The sequence below is a fragment of the Schistosoma mansoni genome, chromosome 1 (assembly GCF_000237925.1).
Source record: "Schistosoma mansoni strain Puerto Rico chromosome 1, complete genome".
NCBI lineage: Eukaryota > Metazoa > Platyhelminthes > Trematoda > Strigeidida > Schistosomatidae > Schistosoma > Schistosoma mansoni.
The window spans coordinates 21,605,676-21,628,908 of record NC_031495.1 but is presented as its reverse complement, the minus strand read 5'-3'; the positions used below and the strand labels follow the sequence as shown (position 1 = coordinate 21,628,908).

At 33.0% G+C, this 23,233-nt stretch overlaps 2 protein-coding genes across 2 annotated transcripts in view; both read left to right on the top strand.

Moving 5' to 3' along the window:
* The first annotated feature begins 7,351 nt into the window (after nucleotides 1-7,351).
* Nucleotides 7,352-8,100, top strand: Smp_128900 (hypothetical protein). Its single transcript, XM_018793641.1, has one exon. It carries the CDS (start codon nucleotides 7,606-7,608, stop codon nucleotides 7,939-7,941), a length of 336 nt encoding a protein of 111 aa, XP_018648133.1. The 5' UTR covers nucleotides 7,352-7,605; the 3' UTR covers nucleotides 7,942-8,100.
* A 2,900-nt stretch (nucleotides 8,101-11,000) lies between these two features.
* Smp_012580 (putative guanine-nucleotide-exchange-factor) overlaps nucleotides 11,001-23,233 on the top strand; it is a 32,368-nt gene continuing 20,135 nt past the window's right edge. The window contains exons 1-5 of the mRNA XM_018793640.1: nucleotides 11,001-11,620; nucleotides 14,927-15,053; nucleotides 18,166-18,635; nucleotides 20,324-20,499; nucleotides 22,516-22,668. Of these exons, the coding sequence (XP_018648132.1) occupies nucleotides 11,093-11,620; nucleotides 14,927-15,053; nucleotides 18,166-18,635; nucleotides 20,324-20,499; nucleotides 22,516-22,668 (1,454 nt within the window). The 5' untranslated portion in view covers nucleotides 11,001-11,092. The remainder of the gene's footprint in view (nucleotides 11,621-14,926; nucleotides 15,054-18,165; nucleotides 18,636-20,323; nucleotides 20,500-22,515; nucleotides 22,669-23,233) is intronic.

Genomic DNA, 23,233 nt, shown 5'->3' with positions numbered 1-23,233 from the left:
TAATTCCTCAGTGGTCTAATAGTTATGCTTTTGAGTGCGCGACAGAAGTTCCTGAATTCGATCTTTGGTAGAATCCTGGATAAGCACTTGTAAACCAGTGCTTTTACATGTGTATATTATTACTCTCCTCATCAGAGTATAATTTATTGTTATTTAATAGATAGTTATTGATCTGAGAACTGAATTAAAGCTCAGTTATGACTGATAAATCACTTATCTGGGCCAAAATGGAGACATAAACTATTTGATTATATCAAAATAACACTTTAATAAAAATACTAAATACAAATTACCTACTAGATACTTTTCAAGCTCAGAGTATACCCATAGATGGGTTGCAAAACCTGATTTATTTGTCCTAAGCCTTTTTTTACATAATAACATCCCTTATTATGCATGCTCCGTAGCTAGGAAACCACTTGGAATAACTGTCCGCTTACATCATTTTGTTATTCCTTGATTGAGTGAGACAATTAAATCTATTTCCTCTGATGAACAATGTTCATCTATATTAAGCTATAATGTAGTAAGAAGCCATTTTTTCTGTCAAAAATAAGCTATATATTATTGATAATTATATGAACTGATGTTCAAGATCTACATTGTTCTAATGCTTAAAATCAAATCTATTATTCACTAGTGGTTTCCCATCCATTTATAGAAGTTAGTCAAACCTAAACTATAGGATAAATAATTTTGAATAAAGTGAAATTTACATTGAGACCATTTTTCAGTGTGAATTAGAAAAATACCAAGTTTACTACATATTACTCTAGAAATGTTTTAAAAAATTTCTACATTCATAATAAATAACAACATGCTAATTAGTACCATAATGAAACCATTAATCATAGGTGAAATTATGGTTCCTATACTTGGTGAATAAAATGTAATTACTTTATCTGACGTGTTATCCTTATCATTAGATTTTCGCGCTCGTAAGTCGGGATCGCCAATTGTGTTGCGTGTCCGTACGTCGGGATCGCCAGTTATGTAGTGCCGTGCTTCAATAATAGTTCACTTCGATAACCGTTATTATACCTATCTTAACGGTGTATAAAATCAGAAGGCAAAAGGAAGCGGCAACTACATTTATATTGATAAATGATGCAGACCAGAAAGCTGTGGGCACATGAGCAAATGTAAGCAAGCGAAGCAAAGATGATGCATAGTGGAGATGGCTGGGAAGCCAACTCGCTATGAGCAAGCATCACTCAATATTTATAATCATACAAAAATGAATGACAGACATATGATGAATAGGATACGAAGGGTACACATATACGCTCATATAAAAATATAGTCAAGGTTAATAAGTGAATAATTAACAAGACCAAAATATGACTCATAATGGATAGGCGAATTGGCTTGGCCAGTAATTAGAATAAAGTATATGGGCTTAACATAACAACCGATACTACATAATAACGGTTATCGAAGTGAACTATTATTGAAGCACGGCACTACAAGATTTATGACTTGTATGTAACCACTTTATATTTACTAATACCCAACATAAAATGACCTGTATCACAATTGTGTCTAAATACTACACGATAATCAATTTTCAAATTTAACATAAAAAACATATGTGTAAAACGTATCTAAAACTGTAAAATATATCAGGTAAGCATTAAAGTTAAAAAGCTTTACACTGGTAAATCTCTTAATGTTTTGTCAAAAGAATATAAAAATGACTTATTTAACCGTCTTAATTACTACACCACCATGAATCTTTATTCACTTTAGAGTTAGAAAGTATGATTAGAACTAAATTTTTTATCAGATCACAGATTAACTCTAATCGATATCTTTGGTACAACTAATGGAGTTATTTTTAGACAGTAATGATAATTTGTGGCTCATGTGGATGATTGTGGTGAAATCTCGTTTTCTAAGATGGATAGTTTAATCCTGGATCTTTTATTGTTCTTCTGAAAAAACTATCACAAATTTCAGGTGGAAGTTAAGTACTCCACTGATAGCTTATTTTGTCAACCTTTATCTTGACTGTTTACTATCAATCAATGACCTGTCGTTATATGCATGGTTATTTTGATAGTTTACCCCTCCGATTTAATTCTTGTTCCTCTTCATCTGCTTCTGCATGAATACCAAATAGTTTTCAAATGCTGCTATGTATCTTTGTTATAAGCAATCCGTGTAGACAATTGGGGACACACGTTCAACAGAAAAAAATGTTGAGGTTTTGGATATAAAGAAAAAATAAGATCTTTAGAAGCCTCGTAATCACGTTGTTCAGTAATCAATAAACACGTCAAAATCAACCCGATTTACCAACCAAAATTCGTGGACAAATATGAGGTCAAGAATGCGGTCGAAGAGGTAGACTACAAAAATAACCACATATATAACGACAGGTCGTAGGCCAACAGTAATCAGTAAAGATCAAGATCAATGTTGCATCCTTGATCTGTCTACCCACTCTCGTGCCGAGGATAACTTGTCTAATGTAGATTAAGACCTTGCTGCCATAGGCTGACTGGCCTAACCTTGAGGCTAGTATGCGTGAGTTCGAAGTGGGGTAGAGAGACGAAAACTATTCTATCACCTGATTACCTGACAGGCACGCCGCGAGAGAGAAGGCAAGTCAACTGGAACACTACTTGATTCATTCCTAATTCTGATCTGGCACCAGATTTTCCAGATTAGTGTAAAAAGATACATGAATAAATAGATGACTAACCCGACCACAACGTACAATGATTACGAAAATACAATTAAGTCCAAAACTGGGGGATTAGGGTAGAAAATAGAGTACAAAAGATTACGTTTAAATTACATTACCTTTGGAACAGAAAAGTCTATGGCAGTGAATCATACATCAAACAAAAGCTTATGATCTGTAAAATAGACTAGGGACAAAAGTAAATGTTACTGTTTTACAAGCTTTGAATTGAATGAAATAATGTCCCCAAAGATAGCTTCTGTAGTTTGTCAATGCTTCTTGTTTCTATGTTCACATCAGTAGACAAAACAAGCTGTTAGCAGAGCACCTAACTTCCATCTGAACTTTGTTCCGATGACTTTGTTCGGAAGAATAGTGAAAGCTCCAGGATTAAACCATTCAGCTCTGATAATGTAACTCTACCAAAAAAGTTATTTTTACTTATAAACTACTGTGACGGTATTCTAACGTCCAATAGCTGAATTTTTAGTGTAGTAGCGTTTTTCAGGTATTCACTCTATTTCATTTTTCAGTCTTAATATTATCCAAAATTATATCAAAAAGGATATAAATTTTAACTATGAACTTGAAAGTATGTCTGACCTAGAAACAAATGTTGTATGTTACATACTTTGTCACTAACAGCTAATCTGAAAAAATATTTTTTTCTTTCACTGGAATTAATCTATTAATACCATCTAAAACAGAATAAACTTTTCGAAACATAAATTTTCATAGAAAAGTGATTTGAGAAACCTGCAGAAATTTTGCATTGAAAAATTTTGATTCTCAATCTACCATACTCGCATGTTTATTTATGGCCGAAAGGAAATTATTGTATTGAATGGATGGAATGGAATAAATGTTTGTTAGTAAAAAAATGGTTATAACATGATCTCAGTAGTAGTTACAAGATCTAATCATTACTTCACAACTATATGTGGAACATAATCTGAATGTCTTAATGCTGTAAAACTGATAAGATACTTAACATAAAATGTCTGGTAGGACTTTACGTGTTAGAGCAAAGTTCACAGAAGTGTTTTTTTTTGTTTTATTGAATCCATCAGAACTTCAACGATCTCATATTTTGCAATTTTATTGATCAATATTGTTTTTAATTGTATTTTCATATGCGATAGTCACTTATAATAATTTCTCAAAACAACAAACCTTCTTGGGAAAATGTTATCGATAGTGACTGTATCAAATTAAAGTTACTGGCGTGTTTTAAAATTAGCATCATTTTGCTGTAAGGAAATAATTTTACCTTATTCATTACAACTTATCGTGGGTTTTACAGATCAGTCAAAACCCGGAAAAACTGCTGATCTAATAGCACTTTTCGAAATGTTAAGAGCTCAGTATGGCAAGCTATGTCTAGAAAATTCTGACCCCTCGAAACATCATCAGCATAGTGGACAAGTAGAAAATCAGTAAGTTTAAAAATACTCTTTTTGAATGTATCTAATTTAATTATTGTATCTTTTAACTCAAAGTGATACGCCTACACAAAGATTTCAGCACATAGCATTTGGTTCCTTATTCTGAAGTATAAAATGTGACAGCGTGGTTTTATATTTGTCCCATAAGTGAAGTAAAAAATTGATATCGAAAATTCGATTTTAACTTTGAAACTTTGAGAATATCCTCTATTTAGTTGGTTATTGATGGAAATTACAACAAAAATATTAAAAGTAAGATAGCAAGAAAGCATTTCAAATCCTCATAAAATATTATTTCCCATGAATTCGTAGCCAATTCGTAGCAAATATCGAAAATCTCTGTTTTATTTCGATTTTCATCATTTGAGTTGTTTTGTTATTTGACATCTAAATTTGGTCTGATAGACGGTATCCTAATCCAATCAGCATTGTTTTTTATTTTAATCTAGATCACCAACCGATCAATGTTAGACCACCACTAAAGACATGAGAGCACTGTACGACCATTTTTTCATAGTAATGGACTCCTCAGTAATGATCATCAACGATCCCTCACATGGGACTCGCATCCAAGGCCTTTGGTCTTGCGCGCGGATGCTTAAACTCTGGACTGCCGAACCGGCATCCAAAGGTGTCAATATCTAACTTAAACCAATCCATGATATTGCGTGCACTGCTATGGGGTCTCATACTGGGACGAAACAGCCGTCCAGGACTTCCAAGTTTTCAGTGGTGGTCTAACATTGATCGGTTCATGATCTCAATTAAAACTCGACAATCTCCATAAACATATACTAATAATTGTTTTACCTTATCGTAATTTGTAAGTTTTTCATCAATTTACTCATGAAAATGAATTATATGAAGTAAAATAAAACAAACAACTTCATTTCTGCTCATGTTCCCGAATACACTGTTAGAGCTTTATAATAAGTTCTGAGCTACTCGAACCTTTAAGTTTAATCTTATCCTGCAAGTTCTTTAGTTACATTGTTTATTTGGAGTTCGACTTTAAAAGACCGTACAAATTATGAGGCATTAGTGTAAATTCCTACCTCTGAGAAGGTTCCTAGCTCATATCACCATTCACAACAGAGAAATTTGTCAGCGTACAGGGAATTAGTCAGGGTTTTATGGGAGTCACTACAACTCCATCATGTTTTTGAACTCAATTCAAAGGGGAGATCAGCTGCCTCGAAGTTGAAGATATGCTTTGCTAAAGAATTTCAACTAACATAGATCTTAAATAGGTTAAATGCAATACTAAGCTTCCTCTGCGTCTAGTCGCTGTCTGTTTATCTAACTTGTTATTTAAAAATAACATTTGTTTGAACTTTAAGTTGGAGAGAAACCATGTTTCAGTGGGAATAATTTTGACTGGATGAATTTCATTCAGCAATGATCAATGTTCATTAGGTATATTTCCAAAACTACAAGTAATGAGTAATAAGTGTGTAACATTTTCAATTCACTAGACCATTCACATAGGTGTGATTAGCATGAATTTGCAATATCTAATTATTTAAATACCTATGAGTCAAGAAATATTCGGATTATTCCAGTATCTATTTTTTGAACATACCAGTGCTTCCTATCCTTTTATCTTTCTTCTCAAGAACTAATCAGGCTTTATCGACACTGCCATGTCACTGAGTTTGTGGTCTTACAACAAGAGAAGTTTATGCTGCTCTTAAGATAACAAGACTGTCTTTCTTCGTTTATGAGGATATGAGTCACTGTTACTGTCTGTTAGTTTTCTAATCTTTATTACTATGTTTTCTGAGAATGCAAGTGGTTCTATAAGCTTTCAGGTGAGAAGCCTGATGAGACGGGAAAGTGCGAACATTCGTTAAGAACAGCTTGCAATACTGTTCCTGAAAACATTTGTAGGTCCGTAACACACTTTATGCCTCTGAGTTACTCATATCAATCTACGTATAGTAGAGATAAACAGATTGACTACAAGTATATATTTTGATGACAGTATAAAATCAAACTACAACAGTCAAAATTGTTGAAAGTGTTGTCAAAATCAATAAAACTAAATAGCAAAGATGTATTATAGCAAATTGTTTAGAAAATATTTGTTATAATTGATTATAATTAACATTTAGTAAGCAAGATTTCGATGGTATAAGGACACTAAATACGAAATCAATTTTCCATAATTGATTATCATTTCTCTTTCTAATGTGTCGATTGAGTTTCAATATCTCTGCAATTTTCGGTACTGTGTAATAAACATGAGTCGTGATTAACTTTATCTTAATTAAAGGCGTTACGATTTGGTTAAGTATAACACTCACTTGAAGGTCAACTAGTTGGCACTTGTTAGCAAGGCATACCTGCAACCGTAAAGGAACTGATGATTCTTGCGAGATTCGAACCAGCACCACCTAGCTTCACAATACATTATTACTAAAATCTTTGAGCCACGAATGACCCCTTGCAGAATTGGATATCTTAATTCATTGATCACTGATTAGTGATAAATGTCACTTTATTCTAGTCTAACTGACAAGTGCTAACTAGCAGTTAACCTATGTATAAAGTTTTCTGCCGACTACTGTCAAGCATCTTAAATCAAAATCTAATGATTTTTAACAAGATAATAATCAAAATAAAACGTTTTAAATAGCTTATGGTTGTATTTTGTTACGGTTCATATTCTATATATTAAGTAATTATATGGTTATGTAAATAAGCACGATCAATATTAGTTGTGTGTTCATAAATGCATACTTCTCAACTAACAAGAGACTGTTCACATGGATGTGAAGTATATGTACGTGAATGCGTATTAGTGTGTGTTTATTACTTAGAAAACGTCGGTAAATTTTAGAGGTTGATCAATAAATTCATTTATGCATTTTGACTTTAGTACACAATTTTGAAGCACACTCTTACCAATAGAATAATCGATTTCGAGCAGCTGACTGACTAGCAACTGACTATTTTATCTATTCTATGAACTTTTCTATGGCATAATTAGTTGTAAATTACAAAATTTTGAATTTCAATATAAAATCAAATAATTGTGTGTAGAATGTTTTGATTTTTTATGGGTTTCCTTTAAATTTAACCTTACTTATAGTTCACTAGAGAAAATAAGTTATGCTTTTCAGTCGTTGTTTCCTTTCAGGAATCAATATGTGTATTAAACGAGATAGGAAAATGATGTTTATTAGATAGGGTATTTTTAGCTAACTCCGCCTGTAGCTCTTCTAGAGTTACTGCCGGTCCCAAGCCCGGGTAAAGGAGGAGGGTTGGGCATGGGGTTAGCGACCCCATCCCGTAGAAAAGCTGACTCGCTAAAAAAACGCTAACCAAAAAAAATAATTCAAACCATTTAAACTCTGCCCTGGGAGTTGAAGGAATAATTATGACGTCTCATGATGAAAGCCGAAATTCTTCGGAAGTCACGAGACCGATGCACCTTCTAACAACCAGAGCAACACTCTTTATAGGTACATGGAACGTCCGGACAATGTGGGAGACAGGAAAGACCAGCCAAATAGCAATGGAAATGAGGAGATACAACTTGGCAGTACTCGGAATCAGCGAAACCCATTGGACACAAACTGGACAACAAAGGCTAGGTACAGGAGAGATGCTGCTGTATTCCGGTCACGAAGGGGAAAATGCTCCACACACTCAGGGAGTTGCTCTAATGCTGTCCAAAGAAGCACGAAATGCACTTGTGGGATGGGAATCTCATGGACCCAGGATAATCAAAGCATCATTCAAAACAAAGAAGGAGGGGATCACAATGAATGTTATCCAATGTTATGCACCCACAAACGATAGCAACGACGACGATAAAGATCAGTTCTATGAAAGGCTGCGATCAATCATAGCTAAGTGCTCAAGAAGGGACCTCACCACCCTGACGGGAGATCTAAATGCTAAAGTCGGAGTGGATAACACAGGATATGAAGATATAATGGGACGATATGGACTGGGTGAGAGAAATGGAAATGGGGAGAGATTTGCGAATCTATGTGCATTCAACAAATTGGTTATAGGAGGCACAATATTCCCACACAAGCGCATACACAAAGCTAAATGGATCTCGCCAGACCACACCACAGAGAACCAGATAGATCACATCTGTATCAACAAAAAATTCCGAAGGATAATGGAAGATGTGAGAACCAGTAGAGGAGCTGACATAGCTTCAGATCACCACCTGGTTGTGGCCAAGATGAGACTGAAGCTAAAGAAACACTGGACAACTGGACAAACAGCACTACAAAGGTTCAATACAGCCTTCCTTCGAGATACTGACAAGCTCCATGAATTCAAGATAACTCTCAACAGCAGGTCACAAGGTTTACAGGATCTACTGAAAGAGAAAGTTACTACGATGGAGGACAACTGGAAAGGGATCAAAGAAGCACTAACTTCAACGTGTCAGCAGGTTCTTGGTCCTAAGAAGCATCATCACAAGGAATGGATCTCTATGGGAACCCTGGACAAAATTCAAGAAAGGAAGAACAAGAAACTAGCAATTAACAACAGTCGAACACGAGCAGAGAAATTCAAAGCACAAGCAGACTACGCAGAAGCAAACAGGGAAGTGAAGAAAAGCATTAGAGCCGACAAGCAGAAATACATGGGCGGGCTAGCAACGACGGCAAAAAGAGCTGCAAGGGAACGGAATATGAAACAACTATATGATACAACGAAGAAATTGATAGGGAGGTACAGCGAACCGGAGAGACCAGTCTATGACAAAGAAGAAAGACAACCACGGAGATTCAAGAACGGAGAAGAAGATGGGCAGAATACTTCGAGGAACTGCTGAGTAGACCAGCCCCATTGAATCCACCGGAGATCGAAGCAGCACAAACTGACCTTCCTATGGATGTCACTCCACCAACGATCGAAGAAGTCAAGCTAGCCATCAGATAAATCAAGAGCGGGAAAGAGGTAGGACCTGACAACATACCAGCTGAGCACTGAAGTTAGACATTGAAGTAACTGCAAACATGCTTCACCTTCTATTCAAGAAGATTTGAGAAGAGGAACAAGTGCCAACGGACTGGAAACAAGGACACCTCATCAAGATACAAAAGAAAGGAGATCTGAGCAAATGTGAGAATTACAGAGGCATCACATTGTTGTCAGTACCAGGAAACGTTTTCAACTGAGTGTTTCTGAACCGGATGAAAGACGCAGTAGACGCTCGACTTCGACATCAACAGGCTGGATTCCGGAAGGATCGGTCGTGCACAGACCAGATTGCGACACTACGGATCATCGTTGAACAATCAGTTGAGTGGAATTAGTTACCATATATCAACTTCATTGACTATGAGAAGGCGTTTGACAGTCTGAGTAGGAGAACATTATGGAAGCCTCTTCGACACCATGGAGTTCTTGAGAAGATTGTCGACATTATCCACAAATCATACAACGGACTACAGTGCAGAGTCATGCATGGAGGACAGCTGACAGATGTATTTCCAGTAAGGACCGGAGTCAGACAAGGCTGTCTACATTCTCCCTTCTTCTTTCTTCTGGTGATTGACTGGATTATGGAAACCTTGACATCTGAGGGGAAGCACGGAATACATTGGACATCTCAGAATCAATTAGACGATTTGGACTTTGCAAATGACCTAGCCCTCTTGTCCCATACACACGAACAAATACAGACGAAGACTACAAATGTAGAAGCAGCCTCTGCATCAATAGGCCTCAACACACACAACGGAAAAAGCAAGATTCTCAAATACAACACGGAGAACACGAACCTGATCACACTTGATGGCGAAACCCTGGAAGAGGTGGAAACATTCATGTACCTGAGAAGCATCGTTGATAAACAAGGAGGATGTGATGCAGACGTGAAGGCGAGGATTTGCAAAGCAAGGACAGCATTTCTACAATTGAAGAACATTTGGAACTCAAAACAACTCTCAACCAATTTCAAGGTCAGAATCTTTAATACGAACATCAAGACAGTCCTACTGTACGGAGCTGAAACGTGGAGAACTACTACGACCATCATCAGGAAGGTACAAGTATTTATAAACAGTTGTCTATGCAAAATACTCAACATCCATTGGCCGGATACTATCAGCAACAGCGTTTTATGGGAGAGGACAAACCAGCTTCCAGCTGAAGAGGAAATTAGGAAAAGATGTTTGAAGTGGATCGGACATACATTGAGGAAATCACCAATGTGCTTTACAAGGCAATCCCTAACTTGGAATCCGGAAGGGAAGCGGAAAAGAGGAAGGCCAAAGAACACACTACGTCGAGAAATAGAAGCAGATATGAAAAGGATGAATGTTAAGTGGAAAGAACTGGAAAAGAAGGCTCATGACAGAGTTGGATGGAGAATGCTGGTGAGCGGCCTATGCTCCACGACGAGGGGTAACAGGCGTAAGTAAGTAAGTATTTTTAGCTAATGATACAGATGTTACATTTATGATAACTCATACATTCATAAAAATCAACAATTTCCAAAGGTATTTTAGAGAGTTGTTTGTATGATAACTCATGCACATAAACCTATTAATGATTGATTATTGATCTGCTTATTGATTTCAAGATCTAGAAGCAAAGTGCCAATAAGTGCATACAAACAAACATTTTAAAGCTATTATATGTACATATATATAAGTCAATCTTACTTATGATATGTGATACGTATAGAAATGATTTGATTTATCAATTTAGTGAATTCTTACAAATAAAGACATTCAAAAATTACTTGTTACACATAACATATATGTGTGATGATATATTATTGGTCAATTTACGTCAATTTAAAAATAAGACTCACGGTAGCAATAAAAACAGCATTAGAAATTATAATAGAAGGATTACATTTTATGCCAGTAAAGTTCAAACAAATCACTCATATGCTAGTAGGATTTTTTAAAGTACTTATGAGAATTTACATTAACTCATAGAGCTTCATAAAGATAACCAACTTCATTTGTTGATGTTCTTTATTATGTATGTAAAATCAGGAAATTCAAATGATACACCAGTTTTCCAGGTGTCACCTATATCCTCCCAATCATTATCTTCACCTTTGTCATCGAAGAAATCCAATCAAACAATAGTAAGTGCGAAAAAATTACACAATCCATTAAATAATGAAATCTTTCCAATACAACCACCGAACACTACTGTTTGTATTAGTGACAATAATCATAATAATAATAAGGATTTTCAACACACTGCATGTCAAACAGTAAACAAGAAAAATGATAAGAGAAGCACTAAAGGGAAAAATAGTGGTCAAAAATGGTCTTTATGTAGTCAACTTTCTCTTTGTTGTGTTAGTGAAAAGTCTAAACCAGCAAAAATTTCTTCTTTTTTTACTAGACCAAATGATAACGATAATGATTATGACAATAATGATAATCATAAAGATACTGAAAATAAACAAAAACTAATCACTGAGTCACCTGATACAGAAGTTGATTATTTAGATAATTCAGATGAAGCTACTTTAAGATTAAAGGTAAGTATAATATTTTCCGAAAACATTTTTAATCATCTAAGGTACGATTTTATTATATTTAAAGAAAAAAACGGTTTCTAGCTCTTTTTAGACACAAACTTTGTGACTTATGTGTGTAAGAGAGTAAAATCTAAAATGAAATTGACCAGGCAATAAAATATATCATCCTCATGTAATAGAAACATTAATAATTTTTGACCGTTATAACAGCGTTTAAAAGGTCTACAGAAATCGATATCACGAAGCACTATCATATGTGTAGGTAGTTTTACTGCGAGTTTCCGACGAATGAAATCCACATGAACACCTTTTTCAAACTTCTTGAAACATCGGTAGTAGGAAATGAATTCAAAATTTTTCTGTTACTACGATATTTGGCGAGACTAAAAACCAAAACTTTTGACCAATATCTAATCTCTGATTTTATTCAAAATTAATTACAACTGTTTCCTGAAAACAGATGAAATGTAGTATTGAACGAACTTGAAATTCCAGAGACTTTCACTACTTAATCAAATATGAAATCCATATAGGGCTAAAAGAAACACTTCTACACTTTGAGGAAACTACATCATCATCTGTTCCAAGTCCGATGTTATAATTATTTATGACAGTGGTACTATACGATGAGATTTATTTTAAGAATAATAATAAAAATAAATGGTACAGGCATTCTAATTTACTGTGGGAAAATCAAAGAGAAGTATATAAACCTGACTGACCAACAGTTTGTGATTAACAGATTCATTTTTAATGATACCATAAATCTAGGTAGGTTTCTGTGTGTTCGAATACATATTATTTGTATTTGCTACTAACCTTTTTGATGGTAAAATTTATTTCCCCATCTACAATGTTAAATTTAGTATTATGATTTGTGCTAATTTTTAAACGGTTTTCATTGACCAATTTTGTGATAGGTCATTTTGAAGAACATAAGTAGACTGATACAATGTCACGTCTACTGAATGTCACGAATATAAAAGTATTTGGCGCATTAAGCGACCAGTATAATTATATTTAGAACAGTCATGTGACCCAACAAATATTTTTTTTCATATTTCCCAAGTGTTGTTTGACCCTAATAATTATGAATCATCCAGAATAAATATTTGTTTACTAGCGCATAGAATAATCAGTATTATTATCACTTGGCTTTTTTGAATTAATAACAAACTTTACTATAGAAAACAATTTTACAAAGAATAATAACCATACGTTTTATTCAAAGGTTATCCATACTTGGAAAAGTGAAACTGATACAGTCTTCACTTATCGTATATTTAGTGTGTCATAAGTTCGCAATATAAGAATTCAGTTGTAATTTGTGGTCGAGAGACATTTTAAATTTATCGGAAGAAACGTACTTGTGGGGTTGTCAGTGGCTTGTTCTATTACCTATATACCTTATTATAAACCTGGAATAATTTTGTGTAACTGCTTTTTCTCGTTCTTGAAACTTTATGATTACCTTTTCATCGTTTCTAATAACAGGAATTAAAAAATAGATGCACATTACGATTACCTAAAATATGGTGGACTCAGTATTTAAGAAATCGTTTATTTATGATTTATACAATCACAAATTTTTTTAAATATTAGTCGTCAAAACCTTGAGCAATAAATAATTTAGTGAGTCAACAAAAGCAGTCATCTTTCAACTAAGTAACAGTGTTACGAAAACGGGACTTTGAAGCTCGAAAATGTTTAAGTCCTTAAAATAACTACATCGAGATCTAACCAGTTTTCCTTCACGAAAATAAAATTATGGACTGTTCAATGAAACACGGTGACGAACTAATGAGGATAAAACACTACGTTTTTCACCATTTTTTGTGTTATAATATTTTTCTTTCCTATATTCTCAAACAAATTATTTATGTGATGTCATCACAAACATACGTTTACCGTAAACTGATTAAAAGTAAGGATTGAATTGTACTATTCCACACTAAGTGACGAAGAGTTTTCACAAGATACATTGACTATTATGTATTTTATTTATTTATGAAAAATAATGTAATTGTCAAAGGTTGAATATAATTGAATGAATGAGGCTGATGCACTGTTCAATTTTAGTATTTTTGGTATATCATAGGTTGTAGCTATGATAAAAAAACTATCTTGAATCAAACTGAGATGATTAAGCGATTTAAATTCGTTCATTTTTAACTGGATTATAATATTCATCATTATTCTTCTGACTGATAAACATAAACATTTCTAAAAGATAGAGTAAAATCATGAAGATAGAGTAATTGTTCAGCTGAACAGTTCTGGTGGTTGATAGTTTTATGAATTAGATAGTTTAATCTAAAGATAACTTTCCTCAATCATTAACATCAAAAAGTGAGATATTTAGAACGATAAAGGGCCTTATGAAAAACTTTTTAATAGAAATGATCTTCACAAACTTGTTAACTGGATAATTTAGTCACAAAATTTCTTTGTAAGTTGGCCACTCAGCATAGAATTGCGAGATGTTACCATCATTGAAGATTTAAAACAATAGGTCCAATTTTTATCAATAAACGTGGATATTCTGCATTTGGAAAGGATACATTTATTATTACAGGTTGGCTACATATCGTTCGTACACTTCGTGTTAACGGTATAATTTAAGATAAACTTGAAAAAATCCATCTGTAAAATCGATCTTATGAAACAAATAAATTCAATATTAAAGGAAACGTTGAATAATCCTGTACTGTAATGTATTTCTGGGTCACAAATCCTCTCAATGAATTGTTACGCAAACCGAGTAATTTACTGATTGAAAAACATCTAACGCGTCAAAAAAGCCACGATCTGTTTAAAATTTCAACAATCAATTATGAAACTGTTCATTTTGAATCAGAATTGAACTTTTCATTAAGGTAAACAAAAACCCAAGTATGTAATTTCGAAAACATTTCTAATCAAAAACCATATTCTACAGTACTCAAAATAACATTGAATTTAAGTGAATTTCTCCTCGATATATTCAAAGTAAATGTTAGCACATTGAAGACCTATCGGGTTTTTGCATTCTGCTTCTGTAGAATTATTTGCCATGATCCCATCAATATTATTCATATCAAATGTACCTTCTGCATAACAAAATTTAACAGTTATATTTAACTCTTCAATATAATACGAATTCAGTTAGTATACAAACATCATAACTTTACTTATGTTTGTTTCTAAAATTTTATTTTATATCATCAGTTGATTCTTAATGACGGTCGATTGATTTATTATGACGTTCAGAAATTAATTTAAAATTCATATGTAAATAATAAGATGCCTTAATTTTATCACTTTTAGGATTCCTTCAAGACTTATGAAGAACGTCAGAAATATAAATCTATCATCCAGGACACTCCATTGTATCAAATATATACAGAGAAAGCGTCAATTAGTGAATCAAGACGTGATGCACGAAGACTATTAGGTTAGTTGACTTCAAGTGTAATTCTTATTTTCACTTTTTGTTTTGCATATTTTTCAGATGAATAAATTTGTAATTTTATGTCAGTAACTCGTAATTTATATCTATCTCGGATAATACCATTAGATGATCTAGTTTGTTAGGCTTAAAATATCCAGTATTTAATCTATCAGGAGGCATTGTCAAACAGTGAATCACGGTGAATTAAACTTTGAATTAAAATAAAGGAAGGATTTCACTGATTTTTCCCACAATACCTATAGTGGATGTTAAATATATTTCAATTATATCATTATTGAAAACAATCGTAGTTTTTAAAAAAAACCCTAGCTGACCATACTACATTTTCCATCCTGGTTATACACATTCTTATTCAAAATGTCATCGGAACATGAAATCAAACTAAACTATTTAATCGTATATTGATAATTTCAAACAAACATTATACGATACACTGAAGGAAGTTAATTTTTTATAAATTATATCAATTTTCAAGAAAATAATCTCACATTATGGTAGTTTAGATATGAAAATTATCGTATTCCAGCAATTGTAAACAATCAGATTACTTAGAGAACAGTTCAGTAGGTCACACGCTTTTCCTCAGCTTCAATAACCGATCAATTTCTTTAAGGATTTTGCGTAGTTTTAATTTATTTATTCACTGCAGAATAAATTCATGTGGTGAGTTGAACTAATTTATCTTAAATTCAAGGAATTTTCAAAGTGTCTCAAATTACCTTGAAAAGTGCTAATATACTAGTACAAATATTAAAGTGAACCGGTGATATTATTAATATATGTTCTATTGACCGTAAGATGAAAAGCATAAGTGAGTTAGCATATAAAAATCGATATTTTGTAAAGCTTTTACTGCCTAGATAGTTTTTACGTATCCAGGCTTATTGGTTAATTAAAATAATCTTATGTATTATTTTGCGTATCTTTTTCGTATAAAATTTAGATCAGTGCTTTATACATATTGACTTAATGGACCATTAGTTTGAAAAATGATAGTAACTTTTAATATAATTTGTACATATATATTACCGTTTAGGGCTCAGTAGTATTCGAAGCATCATGCAGAGGGGAATATGTTTTAGTTAGTTAAATAATTAATTTCGTCTTATTGTGTCCAATATCATAAAACAAAACAATGAATTTTAGCAAGGACTCAACATATCAACTGTTTTTATGAAGAAACTAACATACCTGTAACAAATTCTGAATATAACATTATAAACGCTTTTTTAATATGCAAAAATAATTCATTTCCGCCATCGTACTTATAAAATCTGCTGCTCTTAGTTTTTCTGTAAGTTTTTTTAACTAACAAAGAATTATTTTTTCGCTCTTGAGATTAAACTATCTCTGACAGTCGTTTATTTCCCTTATTAGAATAAATAAACGAGAATAACCTCATGACTCATACAGTTTTACCAAACATTTATTTCACTGCATTGCTAACAGAAAAACAAATCTGTAAAGGACTAAGAAAATATTGTGATGTACGCTACCTATATTGACAGATATAAGTAGTGTCTAGCACTAATTGGAAGTGGAATGTATACCAGCAGGAGATTGAGAAGTTTCAATTGAAGAGAACAGAAAAGGAAACAAAAATTAATTGTAATAACAACAGAATTGAAAGAAACATGAAGCATGTAAAGGAGAACTGATGAACGATGTATTTAATGTATGGTTTCCATATTATACGAAAACACTGTAATTTTTCATTAAATAATAAATTTTATATAGTTGAAATCATGGATCATTTGAAGCTAAACCACCATGGAAACGTGGAGGCACTGGACAGCCGTTTCGTCCTATTGTGGGATGGCCGTCTAATGCTTCCAGGTTTTCTATAGTGGTCTAGCTTCAATTGACCAATGATTTCAACTATAGAAAATTACTAAAATCTCCACAAAACCCCCTTCTGATAAATAATAAATTATTTATCCCCATCAAGTCTGCGTTCACTTCAATATATGGACGCATATATTTATACAATAAGCTCAATGATCACAATCCGTCATATAATTCATTAATTTCTTCGTCTATAGCGTTTGAAATATTTTTAATTATATTTCAAAACTTATAATAATTTAAGCTTAAGTACTGAAATTTACAAAAATCATTTATATTGTCGCTTTGATTTTTAGTGGTTTATGCATTTTTATTGAAATCAATTTGCTTGAATAACACATTACTATTGTTATCATTGTTAATATTATTACCTGTGACATTCACTCTATTCATCAAGAGATAAAGGGATAATTTTTTAGGATTTAATTAATGTTTGAACAACTATTTATTCTCTGTTGTGAACAGCTCACCTCACTGCTGTTATCAACTAATTGAACAAAAGACTATTGAGAAATTGAAAATAAGAATAATTTAATTTTTCAGCAAAAATTCATCTATCCACGCAACTCAAAACCTTTTATTGACAATAAATTATCGTCTTTATTTTAACATAGTTTTTAGGCCTTAATGAACGTTCTATAAGCAAGATATAAAACGAACCGATTCACTTATAAATGAACTGTTTTATCCTATTATAACTTTATACTCATCCGTACCATGAATAATTAGATAATTAACTGTTTTTTTATTTGGAATTAATTATCATCTATTTACCATTATATGCGAACCATTTGTTCCGTTATATTTTTTTTCGCTCATGTCGCCTATTCCTAATGGTTTTCTTAATTTCGTAGACATAAAGTCACATGTTTTATTATCAATAATCTAATCAATCAAATAGATTCTTTTATTTTTGTTAATGAACATTCATTCCGATTACATGTATATTCAGATATATTAGGAAGACGTTTATGCGACATGTAAAAATATACTGTTAATGGACACTATAACTTAAATCCTGTCGCAGTCTATATATACTTGAACATACTAAATTATACAAGGTATATAAGGAAGCTTAATTAAGTAAAAAATCTTTCGAAGAGGATTAGAAAATGTGAAACGCAGTTGATGAATGTATCAATGCTTTGTGCTCAATAAATTTTTCGAATAATTGAATTTTTTATCCATTTAGAAAAATAAATGACTTGTTTCTTTAAAACCCTTATTTAACTGTTATTAAATTGTTTAGCTCTCGTTCAACCTGGCTCTTTGGATAATCCATCAAATAATTTAAAATTTGATGATGAATTATTCACTGCAATAGATGGTGATGAATCCGATTCAAATAACCAGTATTCACAAAAAGTACCCGGTAGTTTGATTGATAGTCAGCAACCATCAATTCATATGAAAAATTCTGAGCGAAGAGATTTACCATTTCGTCTACAGAATAGCGGCTCTTCCTCATTCAGATCAAGGAATGGTGACTCACTAAAAACCTCTTCAATTAAGCGGACTCATTCAAGTTCAAATACTGGTGAAAGAAGTAAAAATCAAAGTTCTGCCTCTAAGCCGCGTAGACAGACTCAAGAAGTTCAGAATTTCGTGAATGAAGTTGCTGGAACTGGACCTAATCGTGTACAGTGGTCTGAAATGCCTCAAGTGATCAGCGCAGACTTGGCTAGGGACCTACCTGATTATCAGAAAAAGTTGCAAGAGGTCTGTTTTGATTATCTTATTATTTACGCTGACCATTATTTTCTTGTAGTCCCGTATCTGGTTCTGATACCAATATACAAGCTTCCTGTGTGCGGATCCAAAACAAAATAATTGAGCGAGAATGATGCTTTATTAGATAGTTGAATCGATATAAATACATATGTAATCCTTTAGATAGTTAAGCCATATATTCAGAAAATAACGAGCATTTTGTTCCTTACAGGAGAAAGCTAAATCTTGGCCAATAGCATGAGACTATCATTTGCTCTTTAGCTGTTCTACCCTCTGTATCAATTAGTAACCATAATAACACTCTAAATTATTAACTACTCAAAATAGTACGTCCAACTTTTTCGAACGACTAAATATTGCGTAAAATATCTAGTGACGAACTAGCTCCGCTTTCTTATTATTTGAACCATACAATACACTACATTTTAATCACAACACAAGTTCGCAACGACAAATAACCGCTAAGAATCTCTCAGTTGGTTTTAAGCATATCCCAATGGAATAAGTGTTTAAATAAAATTAATATGACCCTATTAAAATAGACTAACTAACATTCATTTCTCTGATGTACACAGTCAATGATAAAAATCAAAATTGTCATGCTTCTACTAGTATACTTTAAAGTTCTGATCATGATTTTCTGTTACGAGAGCAAATCGATTGTAAAAACAACGATAAAATCACGATTATCTGGTGCTAATAAACCGCAAATACATGTTGAATTAAGAACCGTTCAAAAAACGGAATCTTATTACTTGTTATATTACATGGTGATTTCCATCCTAAATGACAGTTAAAAGACTGGATTGCTTTTTATCTACTATCAAGTTATGTTGCTTGACATTTCGAAACGAAACATGGACACATACAAAATCATAAATCAGAAGAACACAACAGAAAGTTGCATTTATAACCACTTGATATGAAGTGAAATTCCTAAGTAACTAAATATCAAATCAGACTACTGACTACTGATATCTATAAAGCCAGCTACTTATCAAAATATAAAGTCAGAATCAATTCATTCAAATAGTGACCTAACAAACAACATTCATTATGTGTAATATTCTGGTTTCGGTTAAATATTTCACAGCTTAATATTGCAACTCTGTAACATTAGAAAAACAGAACACTATAGGGAATAAAAATGTTAAGATAAGCATAGATTACCGAGTGGGAGTTTTTTCAACCTGCAATCCTGTTTCGAAATCATGAGTGACAATATACGTTACTCTTAAACAATCGTCTAAACATTATACAAGTACTAGTTTATCATCTCATTTCATGCAATCACCCAACAAAATCGGTCAGATAAATATGAATTCTTGGTGTCACTGTATCGAAAGACCCAGCTGACTTATTTGTTCGACTTCAGTAACAGTTTGATTTAAAAAATGACCCTTAGTGTTGTTTGTTTCTGTAAAGTCGAAAGTAAGTAATTACCTTTCCCAAACAACTGGAACTAGAGATTTTCATTTGACGTTTGAAATTAATAAAATAACTGGTAGTATTTGACAAGCAAATATTCAAGTTTAGCGTTTATAATTTTCAAAGTTATATAACTTTCTTGTTGTATAAAAACATTAGTGTTATTTTTGTCACTGCTAAATAAAGGAAAAATGGACTCTGTCATCCTTCTAATTCGTAATACCGAAATGATTATCTCCCTTTTTCAGGCATTGTTTGAAGTTATAACGTCAGAAGCGTCTTACTATCGAACCCTGCATATTTTAATAGAAAAGTTCTATAAAGCTCCGTGTATGCAGCCAGATTCCAAAACGTCTGTTATAACAGCTATCGAGAAACGACACTTATTTTCAAATATATCGGAAATATTTTTCACAAGTGAAACGTAAGTTCAAATACGGGTTTCTATTTTACCATTTTGATTTTTATTCTTGCACATTGAGGAATTATATCCAAAATTTTTCTTGAAGAACTACATATAAAAATTGTTGATCATTTATGCAGTCTGATCTTAGGAATTGATTTTCACACTACTCTTACGAAAAAAAGAGCAAAATGGTACATATCTCTGTCATTCTATATGATCACTTTACAGATCTTTTCAAATAATGGGACCTGACTGGTGGCGTTCGTCGTCGAAATTCCAATTTCGACCCTTCAGATAATCAGTAACAATATCTACCATATAATTCGTCGACTTTTGGTTTCACTTTCCTTGAATGCTAGGTTGAATGCACTGAAGACTTGTATGGATTATCATTTAGAGTTCTAAAGTCTATTTGCGAATCTTATGAAAATCTTAGGATCATGCTTTGTTGAGAAATAACAGTTAATGAATATTGAAAGTTTCATGATAACTTTTAGATTCCCAGGAATATGTAACACTGAATAAAATAATGATTAATATTTTTTCTTAGTTCTTTCAGATATTCATGTGATTAAATCCTTTATCCTTTGTCTAATACCTATTATTGGAGAAACCATTCGAAATAATTTAATTAACGTCGGATTTTGTATTTTGTTACCCAATGTAAACGATTGAAAAAGTCTGATTATTAATCAACAACCAACAGACGTAAAATAACTTACGAGTAAGAAGGAATAAGTTGAAAGGATTTCACTAAAGTCTTCCAACCGTTAGAAAATTTTTGGGTAATTTTAAACTCACATGTGAATGGTTTATAAAGGCATACATGGATTAGGATAAATTTGAGCTGATCTACATCTTTCGTTTTCAGTTTGTTTTCAAGTTACCAATTTAAGTAGTGGATGAAGTCTAACAATTTTTTCAACCCTTGACCTTTTCGTTATAAAATCACTAAACAGGTTGACTAAGTTCTCACTGTGGGTTTCCAACAAAATCACACATTGATAGCAATCGAAGAAATACTTCACCCTCCTCAGAAATAATAGTGATAAGTGAGAGTTTCTCCATTGAAAATTACTGTTGTTCCTCATTTCTATTTTGGATAACCGAGTAGAAAGATAGACTAATAATAACAGTCTCCAAAAATCTCCAAACTGACAATAATAAACAACATTTTTAATCAGCCTATGAAAGGGGTTTTTGTTGATATTATTGTAATTTCATAGTTAAGTTCATGAGTCAATTGAAGCTAGTGAATGGCTTCAAGAGGTATTTCCAGTCGTTCTAGTGAGAAGCAGTGACCAGTGGAGTTCAACCAGGTCTGTTGTGAGATAGTAACCCACTGAAGACAGTTGTGAACGGTTGCTAAATTTCGTGGATTGGTTGAAGTTAGACATTAACACCATTGGATGGCGGCTCAATGCTCCAGAAGTTAAGAGTCCACGCGTGAACGATAGATCCTGGGTTCGAGTCTCGCATGGCGGGGTCGCGCATGCGCTCCGCTGAAGAGCTACACACGAGGACGAAACGGCCGTCCAGTACTTCCAGGTTTTTCATGGTGGTCTAGCTTCAATTGACTCATGAATTCAACTATTAAATTTTTACTTAGATCAGAAGCTTCCTGTCATAATTATGACCTTCAGACCAATTATTCATTGCTGAAAAACTTAGGTTTGTGAGCCATTAGATGAATTAAATATAAGGTATCAAGCAAACTCTAGTAGCTTATTTTCATTAATCAATAGTTTCGATCGATTGTAAACGATATTAAGAATACATTTATTTTTTCCATTATGCATGAAACTACTAATGAGTAACGCACAGCATTAATAGGTAAAGTGTAAAATTATGTAACAAATTAATGGTTCGTTCAAATTTTGTATATTCTTTTTATTATTTCGACAAATATTCTAAATGATTTAATTATTGTGGTATATAATAAATCCGCCTTCATGTTTCCATTTAGATTTGCTAGTTTTCTTAAAAATCCGCTCCAGCATTTTAGTCAAAGTTTTGTTTATCACAATTATTTAGATTTCTTCGAGACATGGAATTATATTTTATTCAGAATCCACTGATACCTCAATTATGTGAAATTATTTATGAACATACAGAGAATCATTTCGAAAACTATGTGAAATATGTACAAAATCAAATGTACCAATTAAGAACATTAACGAAATTATTGTAAGTCATCATTAATATAAATTCTATCATTTTAGGTACCCCACAAAAAGCTGATCAAAAAAAGTATCAATATTTTAAATAGTTTTACTTTCTTAACGAAACACTTACTATATATAACCTGGCACTTTTTAGATAACATATTATCTTTATAAAATTAAACTGAAATGTGTGTAAACACAAATGCCCCGGTACATCTGAGGGTGAGGAGAGTCAGCTCTCCCTCTCGAAATGCTCTCACATGACCATGCGTATACAACCAATGTCAGGAAAGTCCTACACACTGCATTCCCACGATATTACTGTTGTTTAAGAAATCAAGAGAACGAAAAGCTAATGTCCGGTGCTTTAACCGGGTTGGTGGATATGGAGAACCCACCTGAGGGAGTTGGAAAACACTGATTCCAAACCAATGGTGCACATAAACTCCAGGATCCTGAGGGAATAAATGGCGTATGAACCAATTGTTGGTCACCGGCTACCATGGGAGGGCATCTCCTGACGTTGCTCCACTGTCTTGTGGATGAGACCTTTAGGTCAAAGGCTCGAGGTGTGACCGCTTAAGAAA